Here is a 27834-nt window from a genome sequence, read left to right on the forward strand (position 1 = left end):
CAGTCACCTTGTCTCTGGGAACATGTCAGTCTTTAGATTCCTGAATTTTGTGCAAATGTGGTCCTAAAGAACTTGATGGATATTTTTACAAGATGAAGTTTAGATAGGACTAGAATGATAGAACAGTGTGTAGGGTGTTTGACTTGTACATGCCAAAGCCAGGTTTGATTCCTGGCTCTATATTTGGTTCCCTGAACCCTGCCAGGGATGATCCTTGAGCTCAGTGCCAGGAGTAAGCCTTGAGCACTACCAGATAATGACCAAAAATTACCTCCCAAAATACCACCCCCCTTAAAAAAAAAGAGATTTAGAGAAACATCTTCCAAGCTTTCAGTTTAAATCAGAACTTTCTTTTTTATGCTAAACTGTTCTCAAAGGTAATTCTATATTGCTCACTGTAATAAAGGAGAGGTTTTCATTTAATTAATTAATTTTTTGGGGTCACACCCAGCGATGCACAGGGGTTACTCACGCATTCAGGTATTACTCCTGGCTGTGCTTGGGGGACCATATGGGATGCTGGGAATTGAACCCAGGTTGGCTGCGTGCAAGGCAAATGCCCTACCCGCTGTGCTATCACTCCAGCCCAAGGTTCTTATTTTTTAAAATTTATTTCTTTATTTTTAATAGCCAGAGGCTGAAAAGCACAAGATTCCTATTCACTGAAGGCCTTGTGGATCTGTCACAAAGGTTTAAGCAGTTACTTTTTTTTTTTGGGGGGGTCACATCCGGCATTGCACAGGGGTTACTTCCTGCTCATGCACTCAGGAATTACTCAGGTCCCCTTGGGGGGACCATATGGGATGCTGGGAATCAAACCTGGGTCGGCCGCTTGCAAGGCAAACGTCCTACCCGCTGTGCTATCGCTCCAGCCCCAACATTTTTTTTTTTTTTTGTCTTTTTGGTAACACTCAGTGATGCTAGGGGTTACTCCTGGCTCTGCACTCAGGAATTATTCCTGGCGGGGCTTGGTGGACCATATGGGGTGCCAGGGATCAAGCCTGGGTTAGCCACGTGCAGGGCAAATGCTCTATCCTCTGTACTGTCACTCAGGCCCCAAGGCAATTGATTTTCATACCTGTATGTTGAACACCAGACACTGCCACATACTGATTTGAGTTACTCTGGTCTCAGTTGTGTCTAGGACATATGTTCTTATGGGCTTGTAATACTGTTGTCATAGGAAATATTTTGTATGATTCAGATTGTTTTGCATTTATAAAACCTATCCTATGCCTCAGAATCTGTGGTATTAAATTTTTTTTCACTATTTTTTTTTGTTCTTACCCAGAGAAAGCAATTGAGCTGCGTCTGGCAAAAATTGACCATACTGCAGTTCATCCCCATTTACTAGACATGAAGATTGGACAAGGGAAGTATGAGCCAGGCTTCTTCCCTAAGCTTCAATCTGATGTGCTTTCCACTGGTCCAGCCAGCAACAAGTAAGTAAATCCCAGGTTTTACCTGATCCCAACTTCATAGCCACAGTAGTGAGGGCGTAAGCAGATATCCAAGAAAGACCTGTGAGTTTTTTAAAGTAGATATGGAGGAGATCCAGATTATCAGGTTTTTCACTTGTTTCTGAAAGAAAGCTGTGCCAGAGTGTTGTCATCCCCTCTTTTGTTTGGAATGAGGTGCTCTCAAGTAGCTCCCAAGTTGATCCAAGGGCCTGGATCAACTCCCAAAAATCCTAGGCCAATGAGGCCTGCCTGGTGGTATAGTGCTCTTTGGGACTAATGGTATGGGGTCACCAATGACTACAAAGTGTTTCATAGAGGCCTCCAGGGCTGTATCTGGTAGACAGTGGTTAGTGAACAAATTCACATGGCAATCGTGCTTGCTTGACCCAAGTTATCTTCCTTGCCTCCAGTCCCTCTCTTCACTGTGTGCAATTTGGTTTAGTTTTCCATGCCCAAAACTTGCAAAAAGCCAGGCTATAAATGGGTTAAAATCATTTCTTGACTGAATCCCAAATAGAACATAGCTTGTATATATCTTTGTAAAGTGGTGTTTGAAAGTAGAGTTTGAACTGAAAGTAGATAACTTAGCAGGATGCTTCTTTTTTGAGGTAAGTGTATCAGAGACCAGCAAGAGTCGAAAGAGTATAGTTCTGGATCTACATTTGAAGTTTTACTTACGATTAGAAAAAAAGTCTCAACTGGACTCAGGGACTGCTTTTTAGTGGTAGGGGGAATCTTGTGGTGCTGGTCATAAAACCTGCATTCAAAGCTGCTTCTTCAGCCCTTTGAGCCATCTCCCTACTCTGCACATGAAGTTTTTGTGGATAATCTACGCATGAGAGTTCTGGCTTTGTTTCCTGGGAAGTTTTCTCATTCTTTTTGCAGTCTTTGATTCTTAAAATGCTTTGACTCAAAGTCTCTGCATTCTCTAACTTCTGTTGGTTCCTATGTCCAACACTGGCCTCTAGCTAAGTTTTCTTGTGTCAGTTGACCTTACTTTCTTAGTGGGATGTTCTTAATTGCTTGCTTGGCTTCCTTTAGGTGGACTAAAAGGAATGCCCCTGCCCAGTGGAGACGGAAAGATCGGCAGAAGCAGCATACAGAGCACTTGCGTTTAGACAATGACCAGAGAGAGGTAAAACATTTTAAAAATAAACTTTTCTCTTATTCATTTCTTTAGCTTCCTGTCTGATTGATCTCTTAAGAGTAAGAATAATTGGTTCTGGATCTTGGTTATGATAAATCTAGAATGTACAGTGTTCTGCATGTAACTGCTAACCTCTTCCCATATAGTTCTTCTCCTTGATCCAGGCCCTATTTGCAACCCCATTTAGGAATGATGTCAGGTATTAGAAGAGAACCATCCCTGTTCTCTCATGCATTATACTCATTGGGGGATGTGTCAGTAACTTTATAAATTAAAGATTAGCACTTGGGAGAAATACTTTTAAAATTTGTGAGACGGTGCATGTATGTGCATGTGTATGTGTTTTATTGAGTGAGGAGGAGTAATAGCTGAATGGTTACTGTTGTAGATCTCTGAATCTGTGGAAAGGGCACTTTTTTTTTTGTGATAACATTTTTTTTTTATTTTATTTATTTATTGAATCACTGTGGGAAATGTTACAAAGCTTTCAGGTTTATGTCTCAGTCATGCAAATATCAAACACATTTCCCTTTACCAATACTTATTTTTTCCCATGAAGAACCCCAATAAAACCCCACCCCCCACCCCTCCCCGTCCCTGTGAGGCAGATGAATTCTAGTTAACACTCTATCTGCTTTGATTAGATTGTTTCAATAAAAGATTCACCACTATTATTTAGAGTTTACCCACCCCCCAAATCAGACATGCTGAAAAAGCATTGTTGAAGTGATTTGCTTTCTACAGCTGGGTTCAAGAATTAAATGTTGGTTTTGGATTTCTGCTATTTTACCTATTGACCCTGGAAGTATTTCTACTGAAAGTCAGATAGTTAAGAAATTGGTTTCTGTGTTCTGGAGTCGTGGCCGTGCTGGAGAGCTGCTCGCGGGGGGCAACTGGTGGCCTCGGTAGGGCGTGAAGGGCGGAGCGAAACGCCCCCCTTCCCATGAGGTTTTAGTCGCCCCCACACTCCCGGCTCATACCTGCTGTCCACAAGGCTCCCATGTGGCCGCCATCTTTCTTTCCAGAGAGGAGAGGGCGAATGGGGCAACACCCTTTCCCCTCCGGCAGACTTGATGGGCTGGATCAACGCATAGTCCGTTCACTTTTCTGCTCCAAGCTGCTGGGTTCTGCATTAAGTCCTTGTGCTTCTGGGGCCGTGGCTGTGCTGGAGAGCCGCTCGTGGGGGGCAACTGGTGACCTCGGTAGGGCGTGAAGGACGGACCGGAACGCCCCCCTTCCCATGAGGTTTTAGTCGCCCCCACACCCCTGGCTCATACCTGCTGTCCACAAGGCTCCCATGTGGCCGCCATCTTTCTTTCCAGAGGGAGGAGGGCGGAAGGGAGCAACACCCTTTCCCCTCTGGGCAGAAATGATTGCCTGGATTAACGCATAGTCCTTTCACTTTTCTGCTCCAAGCTGCTGGGTTCTGCATTAAGCCCTTGTGCTTCTGGGGCTGTGGCCGTGCTGGAGAGCCGCTCGTGGGGGGCAACTGGTGACCTCGGTAGGGCGTGAAGGACGGACCGGAACGCCCCCCTTCCCATGTGGTTTTAGTCGCCCCCCCACTCCCGGCTCATACCTGCTGTCCACAAGGCTCCCATGTGGCCGCCATCTTTCTTTCCAGAGAGGAGAGGGCGAATGGGGCAACACCCTTTCCCCTCCGGCAGACTTGATGGCCTGGGTCAACGCATAGTCCGTTCACTTTTCTGCTCCAAGCTGCTGGGTTCTGCATTAAGTCCTTGTGCTTCTGGGGCCGTGGCTGTGCTGGAGAGCCGCTCGTGGGGGGTGACTGGTGACCTCGGTAGGGCGTGAAGGACGGACCGGAACGCCCCCCTTCCCATGAGGTTTTAGTCGCCCCCACACCCCCGGCTCATACCTGCTGTCCACAAGGCTCCCATGTGGCAGCCATCTTTCTTTCCAGAGGGAGGAGGGCGGAAGGGAGCAACACCCTTTCCCCTCTGGGCAGAAATGATTGCCTGGATTAACGCATAGTCCTTTCACTTTTCTGCTCCAAGCTGCTGGGTTCTGCATTAAGCCCTTGTGCTTCTGGGGCTGTGGCCGTGCTGGAGAGCCGCTCGTGGGGGGCAACTGGTGACCTCGGTAGGGCGTGAAGGACGGACCGGAACGCCCCCCTTCCCATGAGGTTTTAGTCGCCCCCACACCCCCGGCTCATACCTGCTGTCCACAAGGCTCCCATGTGGCAGCCATCTTTCTTTCCAGAGGGAGGAGGGCGGAAGGGAGCAACACCCTTTCCCCTCTGGGCAGAAATGATTGCCTGGATTAACGCATAGTCCTTTCACTTTTCTGCTCCAAGCTGCTGGGTTCTGCATTAAGCCCTTGTGCTTCTGGGGCTGTGGCCGTGCTGGAGAGCCGCTCGTGGGGGGCAACTGGTGACCTCGGTAGGGCGTGAAGGACGGACCGGAACGCCCCCCCTTCCCATGAGGTTTTAGTCGCCCCCACACCCCCGGCTCATACCTGCTGTCCACAAGGCTCCCATGCGGCCGCCATCCTTCGGAAAGGGCACTTTTTATCTATTTTTTCTGGTATCTCAATTTCTGGTATTCGCGGCTGCGCGCTTCCGGGAGCTGAGTGTGATAATCTCTGGATCCTGGCCGTTGTTGGGGTTACACGGCAGTTGGTGGGTGTAACTGTCTAGCTACTGGCAGGTCCAGTCCCAAACCGTGCAGGCTTGGAGATCTCAGCCCTGGGTCCCACATCTTGTCATCTCATTCCTACTTTGGACAAACTGGCAGGCTACCGAATGTAACCTGCCCGCATGGCAGAGTCTGGCAAACTCCCCGTGGTATACCCAATATGCCAAATACCAGTAACAATGATGGGTCTCATTCTCCTAACCCTGAAAGAGCCTTGAATATGGCACTTTTAAAAAAAATCTCAGGGCTAGGATGAAGGAGACGTTACTGGGGCCTGCTCGAGGCAATCGATGAACAACAGGATGGTCGTGGTCGTGATCTCAATTTAAAATAGTTTGTCTTGGAGTAACGAAGAATAGAGTAACTCCTATAGAGAGAATGTTAACAGGTGGCCAGGAGTTGAGGAGTCTTGAATTTACCTCCTGAGGTCTCATTAAAAAAGCTGACATTTCATTTCTGTTATACTCTGTTCCCAGTAATGTTTCCGGTGATAAACCTCTGCTTAAAGATCCTTCCTTACTTTAGTTGCAAAGAAGGTGTGAAGGTAGAATTTGATCTTCAGAATTGACTTCAGGAACTTTTCTTGGAGAACAGACTCTGCAGCTTGTGTGTGTGTGCGCGCATGCGCACACATAAAAGCATACTGGTTCTGTGTATGCTAATACCTTCGTAAATGATAAACAGCATATTTTTCTCTTACTATTTTAAGGAATTAAAATTACAAGCTACGATTATTTTTGCCACTCCCTACATTGCCCTTGGGCTGCTGCCCCTAATTCTGTGCTTGGTTGGAGTCATTCCCAGCAATGGTTGAGGGTACCACACAATACCAGTGATCAAACCTGGGCTTGCATGAAAAGGATTTGCTTTGCCAATTGAAAACTGGCCCTGATAATGAAGTTTTGACTACTGATTTATAGGATACAGTTGTATGTTGAGTTTTTCAGAGGGTGGTTTAAAAGTCTCCCATGCATCTTCCTCACTGTCATATTATTTCAGCTGTGTTTACTGAACATGATTTTATGGCTATAATAACTAGTAATAAAGCACTTAAAAATAAAACCATGACAGGGCAAGAGGATAGTACAGGAGTTAAGACACATGCTTTGCATGCAGTCAACTCTATTTGATTGCTGGTACCACATAGTCCCCCAACATGAAGGGTGCAGTTCTTGCCCAGTCTGGTTGGTCAGGAATTGCTGGGAGGAATCCTCCTTTGTCCTGAACACCACTTAGGGGACAAACATACGAAGATGAGAAGAGATATGCTTGTCCTAAAGGAATACCATTTAATTAAGGGAGAAAAGTCAGATACGCAAATAATTTCAGTAGAGTCATCTTTTGACAGGACTCTATGAAAGGTAAGTCCGTGTTTGTTCACTGATTACAGAGAGTAGAGGTTAATTAATCATCATTTAAGATTGTTTTAGAGGAGCCAACTTCTGTCTGTCTAGGTGGTGTATTACTGGTGATCCAGACTGAAGACAAATTTTAGAAATTGGTAATAGGGGCAAATTGAGGAGCTACCCCCCAAATAAAATGGTCATGGTTGTGCTAGTTAAATAAATACAGGGAAGAAAGAAGTCCAAAGTAAAACTTTTGGTTTTAAACACAGGAGAATGAGAATTCTTTGGATATTAGTAAACTGATTTGATGTGAGTTCTGTGTAGCATAGGGGAGGCAAAACACCAACTCACTATGAAAAAGCAGAAATTGCAGTTGTTTTAGGTATGTTTTGTCTGAGTATTATTTTCCAGGCCTTAAATTTAACAGTTATACTTTATCAGTAACAAAATTATAAGTCTGTGGTATGGGCAGTGGTATGTTATGGTATGTTCCTCCCAGCTTAGGTACAAAATTTTCTCATAAAAGTACTTAAAAAGTACTTTTAATATTTAAGTGAATTTTCCTGGTGACTCTACATTCTTTAGCCATGTATTTTTTCCTTTTGTATCATAAAAGTATAGTTAATTACTGGTTGCCTCCAACTTATGAGCCTAGGAAAGTTTGGAGTGATAGTGCCCTCTTCAGTCACTCATCAGAATTGGTTCTGTGCTTCATGTATAGAAGTCATTGATTTTTCTGTTTTCTGTAGAAGTACATCCAGGAAGCCAGGAGCATGGGCAGTACCATACGCCAACCCAAACTATCCAATCTCTCGCCATCAGTGATTGCCCAAACCAACTGGAAGTTTGTAGAGGGCCTGCTGAAAGAATGTCGCAATAAGGTGAGCTATGGGCACTTCAGTCAAGATGAGACCAACTTGGACAATCTCTCTATCTTTTTTTTTTTCATCTCTTTACTAGAATAAAAATTTAAAGTTCTGCTAATTTTTAATTAGGTGACTTTATTTTTAAAGTGAGGCAATTTTCAGTGATGTACACTTTGAAACTTATAATGAAATATTATGTTAATACAAAAATATAATGAGGAACTGAAGAGACAGTATGAGTTAAGGTGCATCAAATAGTATTGGGATATTGGGATTGAACCTATGCCCTCATACATACAAAGTGTATGCTTTACCAGTGAAGTACGTCTTGGTTCTTTTTTATTTTTAAATTGTACTCTTCCCTTTGTTGCTGCTATTGCTGTGATGACCAGGGGTTACACACTTTAGTTAAGAGTGCTTGCTGGGGGACTGGACTTCTGGTGGTGGTATTTGCACATCTTCAGTTGCAGTTCAGTGGCATACTATACACCCTGCTGTGTTAGAGATTGCACATTCTGCTGTGTTGGAGTGTTACTGGCTGCACACTCCATATATTTAAGTTGTGTTAGAGATCAAACACATGGTCTCATGCATTCAAAGCAGCCATTGTTTGGTCACGGTGCCATCCCTCAGAAGGAACCCCCTTAGCATATTTTAAAGTGCCCAATATTATAGTAAGTTTTATATACTATGTTTTATAGCAGATCTTTAGAACTTAACCTTACATTCTGAAATGTTATTTTCATTGAGCAACCCATTTTTCGGCCCCTGGTAGCCACTACTGAATTCAGTTTCTCTGAGTTTGTTTTAGGTACCTCATATTAGTGGAATCATATAATAATTGTCCAATGACTAACTTATATTACACATAGCATTATGTCTTCTGGGGTCATTTCTATTGATAAAAATGTCAGGGGTTTTTTTCAGGAGGAGAGGCGATTTTGGGGCCATGCCTGACAGTGCTTTGGTGTTATTTTTAGCACAGTGCTCAGGGAACCAGGTGGTGACAGGTACCAAACGTGGGACTCCCACATATTTTAGGTTTTTGCTCATCTCTCTGATCTGGGATTTAATTTTTTTTTAAATGAGTCTTCAAGTTTTTATTTATTTATTTATTGCTTTTTGGGTCACACCTGGTGATGCTCAGGAGTTACTCCTGGCTCCGCACTCAGGAATTACTCCTGGCGGTGGTTGGGGGACCATGTGGGATGCTGGGAATAGAACCCGGGTCAGCCGCATGCAAAGCAAATGCCCTACCTGCTGTGCTATCGCTCCAGCCCCTGGGATTTAATTTTTTGATGAACAGTGGGAGGGCAGTGCTATATAAGACTGAATAATAAGTATTTTATGCATATGTCTTATTTTGTTTAGCCATTCATCTGTTAGTGGATCCTTAGGTGTTTATATTTTGGTTGTTGTGAATGGTGCTACAGCGAACACAGGATGCAGATACTGCTTTGAAATCCAGATTTTAGTTCTTTTGGCATATACTCAGGGTGGAATTGCTATATCAAAATGTATCTTACTTTTTTACTGTGTTTTAGTTATAAACTTAAATTTATTTTCTAATAAAAACTTTGAACTAAGTCAAGAGACCATAGTTTTTAGTACATTGTACTTTTTTTTTTTTTTTTTTTTTTTTTTGCTTTTTGGGTCCAGCCGGCGATGCACAGGGGTTACTCCTGGTTCATGCACTCAGGAATCACTCCTAGCAGTGCTCTGGGGACCATATGGGATGCTGGGAATCAAACCTGGGTCGATCGCATGTAAGGCAAATGCCTTACCCGCTGTGTTGTTGCTCCAGCCCCCATTGTACTTCCTAAGACAATTCAGCTTGTTTGGTTTCTTGTGCATCAGTGGAAAAAAATTTCCTGCATTTTTGAATGATGCTCATTTATGAGCAAAATTTACTTCCGTGCAGGTGATAATTACTGTTCCAAGTTAGACTGATATGTCACTTCTGATATTTTGAATTTTGGTGTTCTTAAAAAAATTTATGGAGCTGGATAGATGGCACAGCAGCTCTGTCTTGCATAGGCCAACTCAGGTTTGATCTCCAGCACCCTAGATGGTGCCCTAGCCCTGCCAGGAGCGATCTGTGAGCATGAAGCCAGGAGTAAACCCTAAGCATTATTAGTGTGGCCCCCAGCACTCCCCTCCCAACTATATTATTTGGGGGATGCTCAGTGGTGCTCAGGAAGCCCATGACCCTTTCTGGTATCTCAACCATTGAGTTATTGCTTAAATGTAAAGACTTGAGGATGTGCTATTGCTCAGACCCTGCTGTGCCAAGGATCTCTGGGTTACCTGCCTGGTACTCAGGGCACCTGCAGGGCTACATTCTGCGTACTCGTAAGAACATGGGTACTAATTATCAAATAAGGGATGGCTGTGTGCAAGTCTACTGTTTCTCTGACTCCTGTTTTGAAATTAGTTAATTTTTGTTTTGGAACCATACCTAGTGGTACTTAGAGCTTACTTCTGGCTCTTCATTCATTGATTACTGCTGACAGGGTTTGTGGGACCATACAGGATCCTGGGGATCAAACATGGGACAGCCGTGTGCAGGGCAGATGCTCTGCCTGCTGTACTCCAGCTGACCCACTTATTTATTTGCTTGTTTTTTTATTTATTCACCCCCATTGCATTTAAACTAGTTTACAAAGTTGTTCATGATGATTTGTTACAGGCATTTAGTATTCGAACACCAATCACACCACCACTGTCATCTTCCCTCCACCATTGTCTCTATTTTCCCAAACATCTTTCAAGCCTGCCCCAGTAGCAGACCCCAGTAATTGATTTTATATTACTTATTAGCATCTGACTGGCTAATGGAATGATTTAAAAAAAAAAAGACCTCTGTGGAAGAAAATTTTTGAAAATTTTTGTATCTCACAGGGACATTAAGTCTTTGTCTGAGGGTTTGATTAGGCTGTTGTTGCAAGTTAAGCCTTCTGTGTTAATGTTTTTATTAGTGAGATTAGTTAGCTTCTATACTATATCCCACCCAATCCGCTGTGTTCTGGGATGTTAGTATTGTAGAGTTTGGAGATGTTGCACCAGAAAATCCAGATTATTTAAGTGGGCAGTTTGGCCAGAGGCATGGCTGCAGCCAGGGCTTTTTTTAAAAATTGCCAGTGGTCACATGTAACACGTGACTTTGGTACTTGCGGGAGGTCACACATTAGATTACAGTGCTCCCACACTCAGTCACAGCATTCTTTGAAGGCCATGCTCCTTTAATAATGTTTTCTGAGAGTGGCATTCAGTTGTGATGCTCACCAGAGTTTACGCATCCTAACCATAATGCTCACACATATTTTAAGTTGTGGTGCTTGCTAGATGTCACACCCACTTAGTGTGCTCATAGACTCTGCTCATAAATTCTGGCTGTGGTTTCACCAGAGTTTGTGTTTGTTATTCTGAGAGTGTCAGGCTTAAACATTGAGTTGTCAGGATCATGTTTGGCGCATGAGGTAGCACCAGTATTTGAACTCAATGTCTTAAGTTTTCTACAAAGGTGTTCTAATCCTCTGAATTGTCCCCTGGGCCTGATGCTGTCTTTCTTAAGAGAGAGATCTTCTATTATGTTTGGGAATTTTTAAAACTACTTTGTGTCCCAAGAAAAGTTTGTTTTCTACTTTGTCCCCAAGAAAATTCTATCCTCATGTATTGACATATATACCAAGGCAATGACGAGTTTTTTTCTGGTCGACAATGTCTATGAAATGTATTCTGATTTTAGAGATATAATAAATCTGTGGGAATGTACATATCTTTTTTATTGCTAAATCATGAAATTATTTTATTGTATATTCATTTATTTCTTTTTAAAATTTTATTATTCATTTATTTTTTTTTTTAATTAGTGAAACACCATGAGGTACAATTGTAGACTTTCAAACTTTTGTGGTTGCGTCTCAGTTATACAATGATCGAGTACCCATCCCTCCACCAGTGCCCATTCTCTACCACCAATGATCCCAGTAGCCCTCCCACCCCCCCACCCCATTACCCGCACCCCACCCTGCCTTTGTGGCAGGGCATTCCCTTTTGCTCTCTCTTTCCTTTAGGATGTTGTGGTTTGCAATAGAGGTAATGAGTGGCCATCAGGTTCGGTCTATAGTCTACTTTCAGCATGTATCTTGCATCCTGAGTAAATCCTCCACTAAATAAAGGAAGTACATCTTATGCTTAAATATAATAATAATTTGAACACTGCAAGTTTTGTCTATCATGTGGAGTAAAAGGAATTCTCAACCTCTTGGAGATATAGATTGTATGTCCACTAAGAAAAATAATACATCATAACTAGTATTCTTCTAGATATATAGTGAAACCTTTGTAGCATGACCCAGAACATGTATAGAATAAGTTCACAGCAGTATTCTTTGATACGGTTCCAAAATGCCAATCAGTAGAATTAATTAGTTGTATATTCACATGCTGAAATAATGCTGTGGAGATGAGCAGTAGTTACATCCTTTAAATGGATGAATTTTAGAACGTTGAGTGGAAGAACAAATCACAAAGGAAAACAGAGGTAAAACTGCATTGTTTAGGGATGAAAGTAGCACTGTAGCACTGTCCTGCACTGTCCTTCTGTTGTTCATCCATTTGCTTGAGCAGGCACTAGTAACGTCTCCATTGTGAGACTTGTTACTGTTTTTGGCATATTAAATACGCCACGGGGAGCTTGCCAGGCTCTGCCATTCGGGTGGGATACTCTCGGTAGCTTGCTGGGCTCCCTGAGAGGGACGGAGGAATTGAACCCAGATTGGCTGCATGCAAAGCAAACGCCCTACCGGCTGTGCTATCGCTCCAGCCGTCTGAAAGTAGTGAGTGGTCGCAAGGTCAACCTAAAGTCAACCTGCAGCAAACTGTAAGCTAAACTCTTGGATGTAGGGATGAAAGTATAGGTGATAATCATTGCCTTTTTGTAGTTGCAATGTATAAATCAGGAGAGTGATCACTTCAAGAGTGGGAAGGTGATTGGAAGGGCACATGGGGTGCTTTAATGGTTTATATATTTATAAATTTGTTGTTACTATGTGATTTGTAGTCAATTTAAGTTCTTTTTATTTTTGTTTGTTTGTTTGTTTGTTTTGTTTTGTTTTTGGTCACACCTGGCAGTGCTCAGCAGTTACTCCTGACTTTGCACTCAGAAATTACTCCTATCTATACTCAGGGAACTCATAGGATGTGGGGATCAACTGGGTTGGCTTCATACAAGACAAATGCTCTCCTGCCGTACCTTTATTCTGCTTCGACCCCTCAATTTAAGTTCTTTATCTTCAGTTTTTCTTAAATAACAACAGTTATTTCTTTCTTTGTCATCTTTTTTTTTTTTTTTTTTGGTCACACTGGTAGTGCCTGGAGTTTACTCCTGGCTCTAAGCTCAGGGCTCACTCCTGGAAGGACTCGGAGGATGATATGGATGCTGGGGATTGAACCCAGGTCATCCACAGGCATGTGATCCTACTCCTTGTGGTCATACAATCCTACTGATTCATTATAGACCAAGAGAATGCTGGTGGAGAAGATGGGTCGAGAAGCCGTGGAGCTCGGGCATGGGGAAGTGAACATCACAGGTGTGGAAGAAAACACTTTGATTGCCAGTCTTTGCGATCTCCTGGAAAGGATTTGGAGCCATGGGCTCCAGGTGAAGCAGGTAATGAATGTTTAACCTCTCTTCAGCAGCAAACTCTTTGTTTTCATTAAAACTTTTCTCATACTCTTCCAGCTATTGACTTGAAAAATACGTTTGACGCTTGTGGATCTGAGACTTGAAATAGCTAAACAAACAGAAATGATTCAAGCTTGTATTTGTTTTTGAGGGCTACATATGGTTGTGTTCAGGGCTTATTTCTGGCTCTGTGCTCAATGATCACTATTCGTGGTGCTTGGGGGACCGTATGCAGTGCTGGTGATTAAACCATCTGGGTTGACCATCTGCAAGGGAACATTACACCTTAAAACCTGTACTGTCTCTCGCCCCTTTGTTTTTGGGACCATTCCCTATGGTGCTTAGGGCCTATGTTTTGCCAGGGATTGATTGTACTTAGGGCTCACATGTCCTCTAGTTCTTTGGGTAATTTCTTTGAGTCATTTAACAAGCAAGGCAAGTGCCCTTCCCGCTATACTTGGATAAATCAGTTTATCAGATATTTTAAAAATAGAATCTTCCTTCATGTAAATAGAACTGTAGATAACCTGCTATATCCTGGTTGGCAGCTGGCCCAGTTTAGAGATAGAAGACAAAAGAAAAGAGAGCTTGTATTCAGGCTGTAACAATTCTCTAAGGGGCATTCAGTAATTTTGCATTCCCAATGAAGAGGTCTTTTATCACATTTTATTTATATGCAGAGTTTATTTAGTACTTTTTTTGAGAAAAGACTTTAGAAATTTGAGTGTTTGATTTTTATTACTTATATTCATAGAATTCTCTTATTTCAAAATAAGAAAATTGAATGGGGCTTTGAATGGAGCAGATAGACTACTTTGAAAAAATGGACAGTTTCCATTATTATGCCTTTTTTAATTTGAGGAGAACTTAAAATATTTTCAAAGGCAGTTATGGAAAAATTAGGAAATATGTTTAAGTATCCAGCACACTGAATGCCTCCAGTGTGCCAGGCAGGTGCTGTTCACTAGGCACCTGAGCTCCCTTAGTGAAGAAAGCAGTCTGGTCTAGTACAGGCTAGAATTTGGTTCAGTGGCGGTGCGCAAAAGCCTTCCCTGTGTGAAATGCTGCCTTCTGTTTCTCATACCACAAAACCCAAAACAAGAAAACCCACCCCGCCTGCCAAATCCCTCTCTCCCCCACAAACAGCAAAACAGATCAAGGAATTGGGTGTGCTCAGGAGCACTGTGGTAAGTGTAATTCAATTAACCTAAGCTTCCTGTGGGAGGAGAAAAGACAACCCAGTGTTAAGCCTGAAATGCTTAGAACTGTAATCCAACAAATGTATTTCATAAATTATCTATCAAATCCTTATAAGGCCTCTACAGACATGGGATACTAACAAAATCATCATACATATAACAGCACTTAGAAAAATCCAAGAAACAGGGACAGAGCAGTAGTACAGTGGTAGGGCGCTTGACTTGCTTATACTGCTCACCCAGGTTTTATATCCAGCATCCGATATGGTCGCCTGAGCATTGCCAGGACTAATTCCTAAGTGCCGAGCCAGGAGTAACCAGAAAGACTTAGGTCGAAGAGATATCTAAGTCGGTAAGGAACCTACCCTGCCTTAATTCTTGGGTTTAATTCCTGGCACCCTTTTATGATACCCCAGGCCCTCAGGAATGATTCCTGAGTGCAGAGCCAGGAGTAAGTCCTGAACACACCCTGGTATGGCCACAAAATCCAAACCAGATAAAATCAGAAAGATGGATTTATTTTTTTCTTTGAAAATTTTTTTTGTCTTTGGGCCACACCCAGTGGAGCTCCGTGGTTATTCCTTGCAGTGCTCAAGGAACCATATAGAATTCTGGGGAATGAACACTGGTCAGCAGCATGCACGGCAAGAGCCCTAACCACTGTACTATCTTCCAGCCCCCAGCAGGCCCCAGCCTGGGGAATTTTAGAGTCAATTTGATCTCTCTCTCTTTTTTTAATTTTTATTAGTGAAACACCATGAGGTACAGTTGTAGACTTACAGATTTTTGTGCTTGGGTTTCAGTTATATAATGATTGAGTACCCATCCCTCCACCAGTGCCCATTCTCCACCACCACTGATCCCAGTATCCCTCCCACCCCCCCATCCCCCCTATCCCACCCTGCCTCTGTGCCCTTTTGTTCTCTCTCTCCTTTTGAGTGCTGTGGTTTGCAAAAGAGGCATTGAGTGGCATTGATCTCTTTCTTTGGATAGTGTATTTTATTTAGTGAGAAACCAGTTCAAAATAATTAAGACTTTTTCATTGAAGTTCCATTTTGTTCTGAGTTCTGCTTTTGGTGCTTCTAAGTAAAGCATTGAAAGTCACAAAGGGAAATTGAAGATCTGTGTTCTATAACATGGTAGTTGAGCTTTCAGAGACACATGTTCGGTTCATGATTATTCCTGCCTATATGGATTCCTATAGCATGTTTTCAGTTTATTTATTTTTAATGAAATCACAGTATCTTACTGTGATTATTAAGTTGTTCATGATTGGGTTTAAGTTATATAAAGTCCCAACACCCATCCCTTCACCAATGTATATTTCCCACCACCAATCACCAATGTCCCCATGTGTAGTGTGTTGTCGTGTCGCCCGCGCCGCTGCCCCCCCCCCCCCCCCCCCCCCAGCAGCGGGCAGCATATTCTCACTAATTCTCACTAAGTCTTCACTTTGCTAGCCTGTTTTTAGGGCACTTTTCTTCTCCTGAAATATTCTGTAACTTTGTTGCAGTACATAGGCCATAACCTGATTACCTGGTATTCACTGTTTTTTTTTTTTTTTAACCGATGATGCTCAGGGGTTACTCCTGGCTCTGCACTCAGGAGTTACTACTGGCAGTGCGCAGGGGACCATATGGGATGCTGGGAATTGAACCCGGGTCGGCCGCGTGCAAGGCAAACGCCCTACCGGCTGTGCTGTCTCTCCAGACATGCTATTCACTGTTACACTTTTAGAATATGAATAAAATCACTATTAGAAAATGATGTTTTTGTCCTCTTACTGATCCATATTATCTGCTTATCTGCTTAGACTGTAGAACCACATAAAAGTTTTTTTTGGTTGGCTGGCCTCTTACATTTTATTTTGTCAGACTTTTGATAGCAAGTCCCCATAAAGAAACCAAAATTCTTACCTTTTTGTTGGTTGTTTTTGTCTTTTGGTGACATTTTCAAGAAGATGGGATTTTTTGGAGGTATTTCTCAGACCATTAGAGATAAAATTTAGTTTTTCATTTAAAAGCATGTATTTTAAATGTTTAACATAGTGTTTACTCATAATTCTAGCTTCTAACTTCTAAGGATAGGTAGATGGAAAGGAATTGTTTCTTTCATGCATATGACATTTTTTAGGATTTCATGTTACCTGTTGTGTTGCCATATCCACAAATGACTTCTCATATTCATCCCCATGCATGGAGTTTCTCCAGAAAATATAACTGCAAACTAAACTCTTCCGGGCTGGAGCGATAGCACAGCGGGTAGGGCGTTCGCCTTACAAGCTGCCAACATGGCCGACCCGAGTTCGATTCCTCCGCCCCTCTCGGAGAGCCCGGCAAGCTACCGAGAGTATTCGATATGCCAGACACAGTAACAACAAAGTCTCCAATGGGGACGTTACTGGGCCCGCTCGAGCAAATCGACGATCGACGGGAGGGCCTTTACCTTACCTAAACTCTTCCAGATGCTATCTAAAAGCAGGAATATTAAGAGCATGGTTCTTATATTACATAGATTTAAACTTTAATTCAAACACTTGACTTACTATGTGATCTTTTATAAGTTACTTGCCTTCTCTGATACTTAGTTTGCAATTTTTTTTTCCATTTTGTTTTTTGAGTCTTACATGGTAGTGCTTGGGGGAACCATCTAGGCCTCCTGCATGCAAAGTGTGCACTCCATTCCTTTGATCATCTTCCTGGCCCCATTAAAAATTGTTTGTATTTATTAACTTTTTTTTACAGTAACATTTATTGTTTGATGTATAAAGTATGTACCTTCACCATAGTTTGCTCTTTAGGATTGTTAGTATTTTTTAAAATGCATTTTAAGCACTTAACATATTAACACATTAAGCATTTAACATATTTTGTTCATAACAAGATTCAAGACATGGTAACTTCTATCATCATCATTACTACCTTTATAAAACATGGGACTATAACTATTAATGATAATAAATCCTGTTACTAAATTAAACTTATGCTACATTTATAGTTATCAACTATTTGGTATATTTAAATGGAATATGAAATAAGGGTTTGGTTTCTTTTTTTTGGGGGGGGGGTCACACCCAGCAATGCTCAGGGTTACTCCTGTCTCTGAACTCAGGAATTACTTCTGGTGATGCTTCGAGGTCCTGGGTCAGCTGCGTGAAAGGCAAATTTCCTACCTGCTCCAACCCTGAAATAAGGCTTTTTTATTCACACAAGGGTCACTATACTGAAGGAAAACTAAAGAGAGATTAAGCAGTTGCTGGGTGACTGTTGGGCTTGCTATCCTATCTGATTGCTATTTGGATTTCTATCTTTGGCAGAATGACAAAGCACTCCATGTCTCAAATATTTAAATTAAAATGCTTGCTTTTCCAAGTACCAAACAGTTAAGTACTGGCCCACATTTCTGCAGGTTTCTTCAGTAGCAATCATTATAATGATGACTTATACTCCAAGCCTGCAATAGGGACAGGAATTGCTTGAAATGTTTTAGGAAATTCAGGAGTTTTCATAGAAACTGGTCGCTTGAACATTAGTTTCTCTGCAAAAGTCATCACGTGGGGCTGAAGCAATAGCACAGCGGGTAGGGCATTTGCCTAGCACATGACCAACCTGGGTTCGATTACCAGCATCCCATATGGTCCCTTGAGCATGGCCAGGAGTCACTCCTGAGTGCAGAACCAGGAGTAACCCCTGTGCATTGCTGGGTGTGACCCAAAAAGAAAAAAAGAAGTCATCATGCTCTTCCCAAACCACATTCAGCTTGTTAGAAGTTGACATGGAGTTTATTTTTACTTTCTTATTCACTGATTCCACCCAGGTCTTCTTTGGGGGCCATTTTGTGGGGCTGTTTCCCTTTATATTCCCTTCTATTTTCTCCTGAATTTTAGTGAGGGGATATAATTGTATATATTGCATCTGGATGTACATCAAGATAATAACTAGTATAGAAACTGTTTCAGCCAAAACCTGTTTGTATATGTTCAAACATCTCTGACTCACAGGATTTCCTGACCTCTGAAATCTAAATTGATAGCTATTTCTCTTTTGTATCGATCTCAGGGGAAATCAGCCTTGTGGTCTCACCTATTACATTATCAAGAAAACCGTCAAGGAAATCTCACATCAGGAAGCCTTGGTTCATCAGGTAAGACGTCTTCTACACTATTCTAGAAAACACTATACAGGTTATCACTGTCATGCCTGCTTCAGATCGTGACATGGACTTCCTCTGGAATGTTTCTGTTTTTAAATGTTAAGCCACTGGCTCTCTGATCAACATGTTAATGTTGATATTAGCTTTCATTTTATTATTTATTCCAAATTGATGTAAAATGTCAAAATGATGATACTAATTTTCATTATATAGTTTATGCCAAGATTTTGGTCAGTGAGAGAAGATTTATATCAGAAGTCAGTCTTAGAATGAATTTAGGACTTAAACTACTTTGGGTGGTATTGATGTCCTGTGTTTGGAGCAACCTGGTTTTAGTGTTTTATTCCTGACTTGGATATTGAGATTATCTACTCTGTCACTTAAGAGAGTCTGACAATGTCTTGCTTTCCAGCACATCAGAGTTAAGATCTGATGAAATGATGTTACACTTTTTTTGTTGTTGTTCATTTCTAAAATTGTCAGAGTTCTTAGGGACCTGAGAGATCTAGTCTAGCATGCTTGTTTTATAAGAGGATAAAACTGGGATCCAGAGAGGAACTGAATTTATTTAAGACCGAACAGTGAATTAATAGAAGAAGAAGCCTCTTGTCTCCTGGAGCTGGTTGGTGGTATCTTTAAAAAAAAAAAATTTTTTTTTTTTTGGTTTTTTGGGTCACACCCAGCGATGTATAGGGGTTACTCCTTGCTCTGCACTCAAGTGTTACTCCTGGCGGTGCTCCGGGACCCCGGTCGGCCGCTTACAAGGCAAACGCCCTATCCGCTGTGCTATCTCTCCAGCCCTAATATAGTTTTTTTGTTGGTATGGTGCTGGTGATTGAGCCCAACACCTCATATGTGCAAGCAACATTGTCATCTCTAGTGGGTCTAGTGTTTGTTCCATTCTACAAGTGTCCCTTCCTGGACAGTTCTCTAGTTGGCAGTATCTCCTCCCTAATAACATCTTGTATTTCCCTCCTGGCTAGGGAGATTGTGTACCTTTTTTGTTTTTGTTTTGGGGCCATGCCCAGCAGTGCTCAGAGACTGCTCCTGATTCAGTGCTGATTTGGGGGTTGCTTTCATCAGTGCTCAGGGGACCATGCAGCTCTTTTAAACTACCTCTCCAGTCTATTTACCTTTTTTTCCCTTCTTCTTCATGTTCTTATCCTAATGGATGGTTTTAAGTGAAGTAAAAATAAATTAATTAAAAATGAATTATATATTTGGTCATTTAAGTCTCTTTGGACATGAACAACTTTTTTGTTCTAGGAATACTTCTTGATTCAGAACGGAGGAAATCTGATGCCAGCTCAGTCATGTCTCCCCTGAGGATCTCTCTCATTCAGGATATGAGGTCAGTTTGAATTCATATATAGTAAATCATTAAAATCCTGTTTTCAGTTATTGCGTAGGTGTGTAACAGCAGTTTCAAAAGCAAGGGCTTAGTGACTTGGACTTCTAGCATTTCAGCTAAATAGGAAACCCTCATTGGTCTTGTGCTTCATGATGCATTTGTAGAGTTACATATGCAGTTGACTTTCCTGACATTTAGAAAGAATTAAACAGGGTCTTAAAGTGTAAGGATCCCTTAAGGTTAGCTCCCTCCCTATCCCTCCCCTCTTCAGTAAACTACATGAAAATCCAGAAATCAGAGCACAAGAGAAATGAACTCTCAGGACAGAATAGGTCTGCCTCAGTATCTCCTTTAACTTACTATTTTTTGGTGGGTGGCTGGGGGATACCTGGCTGTACTCAGGGTTTACTCCTGGCTCTGGGCTCAGGGTTCACTCTTGGTGAATTCCGATGACCTTATGGTGTGCCAGGGTAGAACCTAGGTCAGCTGCATGCAAGGTAAACACCATACCTGCTTTTTTATCACTCTGGCCCTGGCTTACTTATTATTATTCCTACTTTTTCTGTTTTTTGGACCACACCCAGCTCTGTGTGTGAAGCCATGCAATGTTGGGGATCGAACCCAAGACGGCTTCATGCAAATCATGTGCTCTCACCCTTTGAGATATCTACCTAACTTCTCTCTTTTGATTTGTAGGAGAAGTATTGGTAGTGCATCTCCTGCTTCACCTTCTACATCTTATTTCTTATTCTTTTCACAGGCATATTCAGAACATTGGGGAAATCAAGACTGATGTAGGTAAAGCCCGAGCATGGGTTCGGCTGTCCATGGAAAAAAAGCTACTCTCTAGACACCTGAAGCAGCTTCTCTCAGATCATGAGCTCACCAAGTAAGGGACCACTCCACCTGGCACAGAACTGGCTCACAGGATTGCTGGGGACAAGATTAGAAATGTCTGTGTAGGAAGGGGAGGGAGCATTGGGCCAGGTTGGGTGAGAGGAAGAGTATATAGTCAGTATATCATTGTGGATATATTTAGTAACCTGAAGTTATATATGAAGATTTTGCAATATTTTCTTTTTTCCCTCTTCACTATTACTCTGCATGTAGGACTCTAGTACCGCCTCCTTGGAACTGACTTTGTATGACTGTTTTGATCCTAAACTGTCTGGTTCTATTTCTTCCACAGTCCTCAATTATCTGCGTCCACACATATTCTCCTCACTGTCTCACTTGGAGCTCTCACTTAGTTGTCTCACCCATTTTTATGGTTTCTATCACCTCTCAGCAGGTGACTAGCAAATCTGAAGCTTTTTGTCTGACGTTTCCTTACTTACTGTCACTGCCTGAGTTTTATTCTACCTAATTCTCTATTGATCTCCGCAGCTACACTGCATTTAAATTTCCTGAAGGTGGTTGTGGCTTTTTAGGGTAGAAAATTATGACTTATATGGGAAGATTGTAAACTTTTTGACTTGAATATTTAGTACCTTCAATTTGAATCAGTAACTGTAGCCAAACTGGTTTACACAACCTATTTTCTCTTTTTTTCTGTGATGTCTACTCTGTGATCTTTGCCCTTTCTTGTTCTGGAAAGCCTTCTGTTATCACTGTAGCCTCTGACTCTTGAAATTCCTAGGGAGAGTTTTATTTGTTTGTTTTGTGGGGGGAGGGGCATACCTCATTGTGCTCAGGGCTTATTCCTCTGTACTCAGGAATCACTCCTGGTGCTTCATGAGGACCATATACGATGTTGGAGATTGAATGATTGCATGTGGCCAAAGTGGCCATATGCAAGTCAAGTGCCTTCCTTGCTGTACTAAGAGCATTTTATTTGGCAGCTCATCATGGATAGTTCTATATTGTGGTATTTACCTAGATTTATTGTGAGAATGGGTGCATCACTCTCTAATTACTGTACTAATAGGACGTAGTTGGTGAACTATCTGTTTACTTTATAAACCTGTCTAGGAAGAACCTTCTAGATCTCTGAATCTCTTCACAACTAGCATAGTTCCCTTCTTACGTTTCCTCTGCACTTTTCTGCTGAGGTCCTGTGTGTTTGACTCTCTGGGTTCCCTTTTCTTGGAGAAGTTGTTACTGTTACCCCATTGCATAGGGCTTTTGTTGTCAGAGATGGATCTGGCGAGTATCATGTTGAGTGAAGCCAGTCAGAGGGAGAGGAACAGACTCAGAATGATCACACTCATATGTGGGATATAAAGAAACTTAGTAAGGGGATATCAGTGCCCAAAGGCAATAGAAATGAAGAGCGGGAGTATTGGTCTTGAGTAGGAAGCTTGCCACTGGGGCAGGTGTGGGGTCTGGGGGATAAGTAAGAGAAAGGAATTCTAAAACGATGGAGGGAAAAGTGACTGCCACAGAGGAAGGTGGGGCAGGGGGTGGGGATGTGGGGGAAGGTGGGAAGGAAACTGGGGACACTGGTAGAGGGTATTGGATGCTTCTAAAGGGATTGGTGTTGGGACATTGTATACTTGAAACTCAATCATGAGTATCTTTGTAACTTTGTAATTCATGGAGCGCCAATTAGAAAAGTTAGCCTTTGATGAATAAGCGGTGGGGATGAAGGGTCAAGCAGAGAGACAGTCTGAACAGGGTGAGGAAATGACTTGCACAACTCTTCCTTTCCTGTTACTTAGATTTCTTCATTCCCTTTGGAGCTGTTCAGGGCTTACATTCACATTCAGACTTCTGACATTTGGGTCTCAGGTCTAAGAATAGTTCTGGGGATGAGCGGTGATCACAGACGTTTTACTGTTGCTTCTCCAATACCACACACTGAGGCAGTGACCTAGCTAGAATACTGAAAGGGCCTTAATGGAACTTTATTCCAAGTTTTCCATTTTGGAAAAGGCATCCCATGACTGGTAACATTTGACACTGTAATGCGTAAACTCCTGGACATAGGTAGAGTTGGTTCTTGTTCTTCTCATTATAGCTTATGCTTTCCCTCTATTCCTCATTAAAAGTAGTTTGCTTTGTTCTTATGTTAGCTTTTCCTAAACAACTTGAGGCCTGGCATCTTTCCTTCCATTACATGTGTCTTTTCAAAACAAAATAATTTTAGTTGCTTTCCCTCCTTTTGGCTGGGGACACTGATGTATTGCCTCCTCTCCTACAGAAAGCTGTACAAGCGGTATGCCTTTCTGCGCTGTGATGATGAGAAGGAACAGTTCCTCTACCACCTCCTTTCTTTCAATGCTGTTGATTACTTTTGCTTCACCAATGTCTTCACAACTATCTGTGAGTAGCCCTGGATTCCCCTGTACCCTTGTCAATGCCAGTCTGCCTTCATGAGCCTGCCTGAGGCTACCTCACTATTTTTTAATGAAAGAAGATTATCACTCACTTGTATTGTCTACTTGCTTTGGTTTCTGTGGGAAAACAGGTGCTATTTCTTTCCTGTATGTTTTTTATTGAAACATCTTGAATAAGAAATTTCAATAAGAAAACTGGGGAGCTCAGTGTTTTAGCTATTATCACTTGTCTCAGACACTGTTCTGTCAGCTTTAGCAATGAAGGTAGAGCAGAGTGGGTGGAAAAGTGCACTATCCTCTTGCATACCTGTAGAGAACCTTAATATTTGTTCTGGGCTTATGAGGGTCACTCAGCTCAACAAAGTTTTGGTCTTCATAGAGCATTTCCTAAAGCAGCCGAGAAAACTCCATGGGAGGGTTGGAACCCACGCTCTGTCCTGCCCTAATTCCTTCTATGTCTATGATCATAGTTTGTCTCTGCTATGGGTTTCAGTCCCCATATTTATGGAGTGAGGAAGAAAGTTCTAAGGAAACCCTTTGAACCTCATTTTTATTTGATGTCTGGCTGTTATTTCAGGTGGGGGCTAGTATCTAAATTTTCTCCATGACTGATGATTTGGGCCACTGACTGAGTAGCCTCAGTGTAAGGTCTCTTGTTTATGTAGTCACTGATCCTCTTTCTCAGAAGTAAGGTCTGTAGGCTTCCATAGAAGTAGTACTAGATTAGAATTTAGAATTTAGAAGACTGAGGTAAACTATTTCCCCCTTAGTGCCACAGAAAGGAATTGTTATACCTGTGTGGTTTTTCCTAAGACAGTAAAGAACATATGAGATACTAGATTGAGAAATATTCTGAAAGCTAATTTAGTACAATGGTAGGAGGTAATGACATTGTTTAAGAAACAGGTTTGTTTATCTCTCAGCCTGCATATCATCTTACATATTTGCTATTCAGGTTATAACTCTGGAATGAGGGAGATAGATGGGAGTGGGGATGAGGTGGTGATTTAGTCTAGTATTCTAAACCAGCCAGGGATTAGGTGCCTAGGGACCTGCTGCTTTGTACTCTTCTGGGGTTGGTACAACAGAGACTATGCCAACATATCTGGGCTATTTAGAGGCTAGTTATGGGAAGTTATGGAAAGAATTTCTGATTCCTCTCAATGCCTTTGTGACTTCCTCTAAATAGTGATTCCATACCACATCCTGATTGTACCAAGCAAGAAGCTGGGGGGTTCCATGTTCACTGCTAACCCATGGATCTGCATCTCAGGAGAACTGGGTGAGACACAGATTCTGCAGATTCCCAGGAACATGTTAGAGATGACCTTCGAGGTACGTGTACTTCAGGGGCCAAAAGTCCAAACTGTATGGGGATCTGAGTCTGTAACAGCTGTTTGGGGGGCTGTAAGAATGCCTTACTATATGCATCAGCATAGCTTTATTAGTCCTGAATATTCAGAGTAGTCTTCTTCCAATAGGAATATACCTCCCTGTCTGGATTTGTATAGCCTCCTTGACCATAGTGAATTCAGTCCTTTTATCCCAATAGTCCTTTGAGGGCCAGAGGTATGGCTTAGTGGTAAAGTTCTGTCTTTTTTTTTCTTCTTCGCTTTTTGGGTCACTCGGCGATGCACAGGGGTTACTCCTGGCTCTGCACTCAGGAATTACTCCTGGTGATGTTCTGGGGACCACATGAAATGCTAGGACTTGAACCCAGGTCGGTTGCATACAAGGCAAACACTGTAACCACTGTACTGTCGCTCCAGCCCTAAAGTTCCGTCTTGCATACATGAGGCCCTTGGTTTGATTCTTAGTTCCTTCTACCTTTAGTTCCCCAATGTCCCTTTCACTCAGTAAAAGTTCTTTCAGTTCCCAAGACCAAACAAACTCTTACATTGAACTGCCTTCTTTTTGGAGTTTTTTGCTCCTGTTCCCTATTCTTCATTCAGGTAGCATCAGCAGTTGCTGAAACACTATTGTGTCATATCACTAATCCTACAAGTAGGTGGAGCCATAAGTTCTGTCCTTGCAGACGCCAGGGGGCTCGGTTGCAGGCAGCCATTCAGATCTGTCACTCCAAAAAGTATTGCTCTTTTCTCCTATTTTCTTGACCTACCTGACCTACCCTGTCTCCTCTGTTTGGCTGTTTCCTCACAGTACCAGAATTTGGGGAAGCTCACCACTGTGCAGATAGGCCATGATAACTCGGGTCTGTATGCCAAATGGCTGGTGGAATATGTGATGGTCAGGAATGAGATCACAGGACATACTTACAAGTAAGTGTTTCTCCAGTGACATCCTAATATAGTGAAATGTTAAGGTTTACCACCAGAGACTCTTTGATGCTTGGGGAGATGGTATTCTCTAAGATATTTTTTAGGTTACGATAGGCTGAGGCAGCTTCTTGTTTATTTCTGCTTCACAAACTGGAAAGAAACAGAATAGAATTTTCCAAGTGAAAATAAATGGATTTGCTATGCTTAGGTTTTGGACCACCCATCACCGTAGCTTCCCTCATGACACAGGGGAATAAGTAGATCTGGTTGTACCTGGGGGGCAGTTTTGTTGGAGGTTTTGCTGAACATCAATAAGAAGGACACAAGCTGGCAGCTCTAACAGGCTATGTCTGACCCTTTAGGTTCCCATGTGGCCGATGGTTGGGAAAAGGCATGGATGATGGAAGCCTGGAGCGGGTCCTAGTTGGGGAGCTGCTTACATCCCAGCCCGAGGTGGACGAGAGGCCATGCCGGACCCCACCCCTGCAGCAATCCCCCAGCGTCATCCGGAGGCTTGTTACCATCTCACCCAATAATAAACCTAGTAAGTGAGAGGAGGGACTCACCCTCATGCCACCCAAACTGGAGGATAGACCTCTGGGAACTCAGACTTTTGCCTATGCAAAATTTTACCTGACACCTCTTCTGATTAAGTAGCCTCAGATATTTGTCACTTCTCTTGAATCAGTGCAGGGATTTGATACTCTATGTCCTCGAAAGAAAGGGGAGAACTTCTCTTGGCCTGAATCCTTTGTGCTACTTGTAAATGGTCCCAGAGAATACCTGGTTCTGCTTTTCCTTCTGGGTTCCTGGGCAGTATAGCAAGTTTTGGCTCTCATTTGTTCTGTCCTCGAAGCTCTAGGATAATATAAAAAATAAGCTTTTTTTTTTTTTTAAATCAGTATCTGTTAAAGATAGAACTTTTTTTTCCCCTTTTTTGGGTCACACCCGGCGATGCTCAGGGGTTACTCCTGGCTCTGGACTCAGGAATTACTCCTGGCGGTGTTCAGGGGACCATATGGAATGCTGGGATTCAAACCTGGGTTGTCCGCGTGCAAGGACGCGTGCAAGGCAAAAGCCCTACCCGCTGTTCTGTGGCTCTAGCCCCTAAAGATAGAACTTTAAGGTACTGATATTGCTTTCTTTTTTGTTTTCGTTTTGGGGCCACATGCAGCGGTGCTCAGGGCTTACTCCTGACTCTCTTCTTAGGGATCACTCTATGGGGATCAGGAGACTAGATGGGGTGCCAGAATTGAACCAGTGTCAGCTGCATGGAAGGCAAATGCCCTCCCCGCTGTAGTATTGCCCGCTGTAGTATCACTTGGCTCTCTGGTTTTACTTTCTTCCCAAAAGTTTAGGAAACATGAAGCATGGCAAAATTGGGTGAATGAGAGCCACTCCTCCAAGGGTCTAGTGTGCCCAGCTTCTCTTTCTCTCTCTCTCTCTCTCTCTCTCTTAAATTTAAAATTTTTTAAATTTTATAACGTAGTTCACAATATTTCATTACATTTAATATTCAAACACCAATCCCACCACCATATTTCGGCTGTTTCCATTCCGAATCCCAATACGTACCCCAAAGCAGAACCGAACTAATATATTTTGTATTATTTGTTATGAAAAACTGCTGAAAATGGTACAAAAAAGTATACTCAGTGGAAAGAGTGTGGAGATTATTGTATTTCACCCAGGGGCCATTGAGCCCTTCTATAAGAGATCTCTAACATGTTAAAGGTTGAACCATTTGTGCGTGTGTGTGTGTGTGTGTGTGCAAAAAAAAAGTATATTTCCCTCTAAGATTGGTTGCTTCCTACTTTGAACCCTATCAAATGTGATGCAATAATATTGGAGTATGGGTCGGATGTGTGGTTTGAGGTATTGCGCAGCCACAAATGCTTTGTGATTGAGAACACTGAGTTCAATGGGATGGGGAATGGAGATCCTTTACCTGTATCCCCCTGTCTTCTGTGACTCAGCAGTCACACCCATAAGCCACCTCTGGCTGGCCTTTTAATCTTGTCACTGGCCACCATTCAGATTGAACATCCTTCTCTCCCAGAAGGGAGCAAAACATGACGCTCACCATGACACTGGACCCTGTGCCAGGCTGTTTCACTCAGGGAGCCCCAGAGGGGAGTGGGTGAGACCCCTTCCTGCCCCAAGGGACCCAGCCCTGGCAGCCGAAAACCTCTAGAACCCATCCACTGCCATGCCCAGCTTCTCTTGTGAGCATTCCCTGTGTCCTTAGTGTCCTGCTCAGTCATCTAAGCACTGTTAACCTCTGAGATTACTAGGGATTGTCTGCTTGATCTTTATCAGAGCTGAACACCGGGCAGATCCAGGAATCCATCGGGGAGGCAGTCAATGGCATTGTGAAGCATTTCCATAAGCCTGAAAAAGAGGTGAGCCTTCCAAC

The 27834-nt window shown here is 42.5% G+C and overlaps 1 protein-coding gene across 4 annotated transcripts in view; it reads left to right on the forward strand.

The window, feature by feature from the left end:
• Positions 1-27834, forward strand: part of DENND5A (DENN domain containing 5A) — a 99855-nt gene that overhangs the window by 68632 nt on the left and 3389 nt on the right. For all 4 annotated transcript variants that reach the window (XM_056116036.1, XM_056116037.1, XM_056116038.1 and 1 more), the window contains 12 exons: positions 1292-1442; positions 2502-2595; positions 7354-7485; positions 12992-13144; positions 18417-18501; positions 19777-19861; positions 20622-20750; positions 23004-23125; positions 24329-24474; positions 25300-25418; positions 25781-25962; positions 27738-27820. In XM_056116036.1, the coding sequence (XP_055972011.1) occupies positions 1292-1442; positions 2502-2595; positions 7354-7485; positions 12992-13144; positions 18417-18501; positions 19777-19861; positions 20622-20750; positions 23004-23125; positions 24329-24474; positions 25300-25418; positions 25781-25962; positions 27738-27820 (1481 nt within the window). The remainder of the gene's footprint in view (positions 1-1291; positions 1443-2501; positions 2596-7353; positions 7486-12991; positions 13145-18416; positions 18502-19776; positions 19862-20621; positions 20751-23003; positions 23126-24328; positions 24475-25299; positions 25419-25780; positions 25963-27737; positions 27821-27834) is intronic.

This window comes from Sorex fumeus, unplaced genomic scaffold, assembly GCF_029834395.1.
Source record: "Sorex fumeus unplaced genomic scaffold, SorFum_2.1 ptg000030l, whole genome shotgun sequence".
Taxonomy (NCBI): Eukaryota; Metazoa; Chordata; class Mammalia; order Eulipotyphla; family Soricidae; genus Sorex; species Sorex fumeus.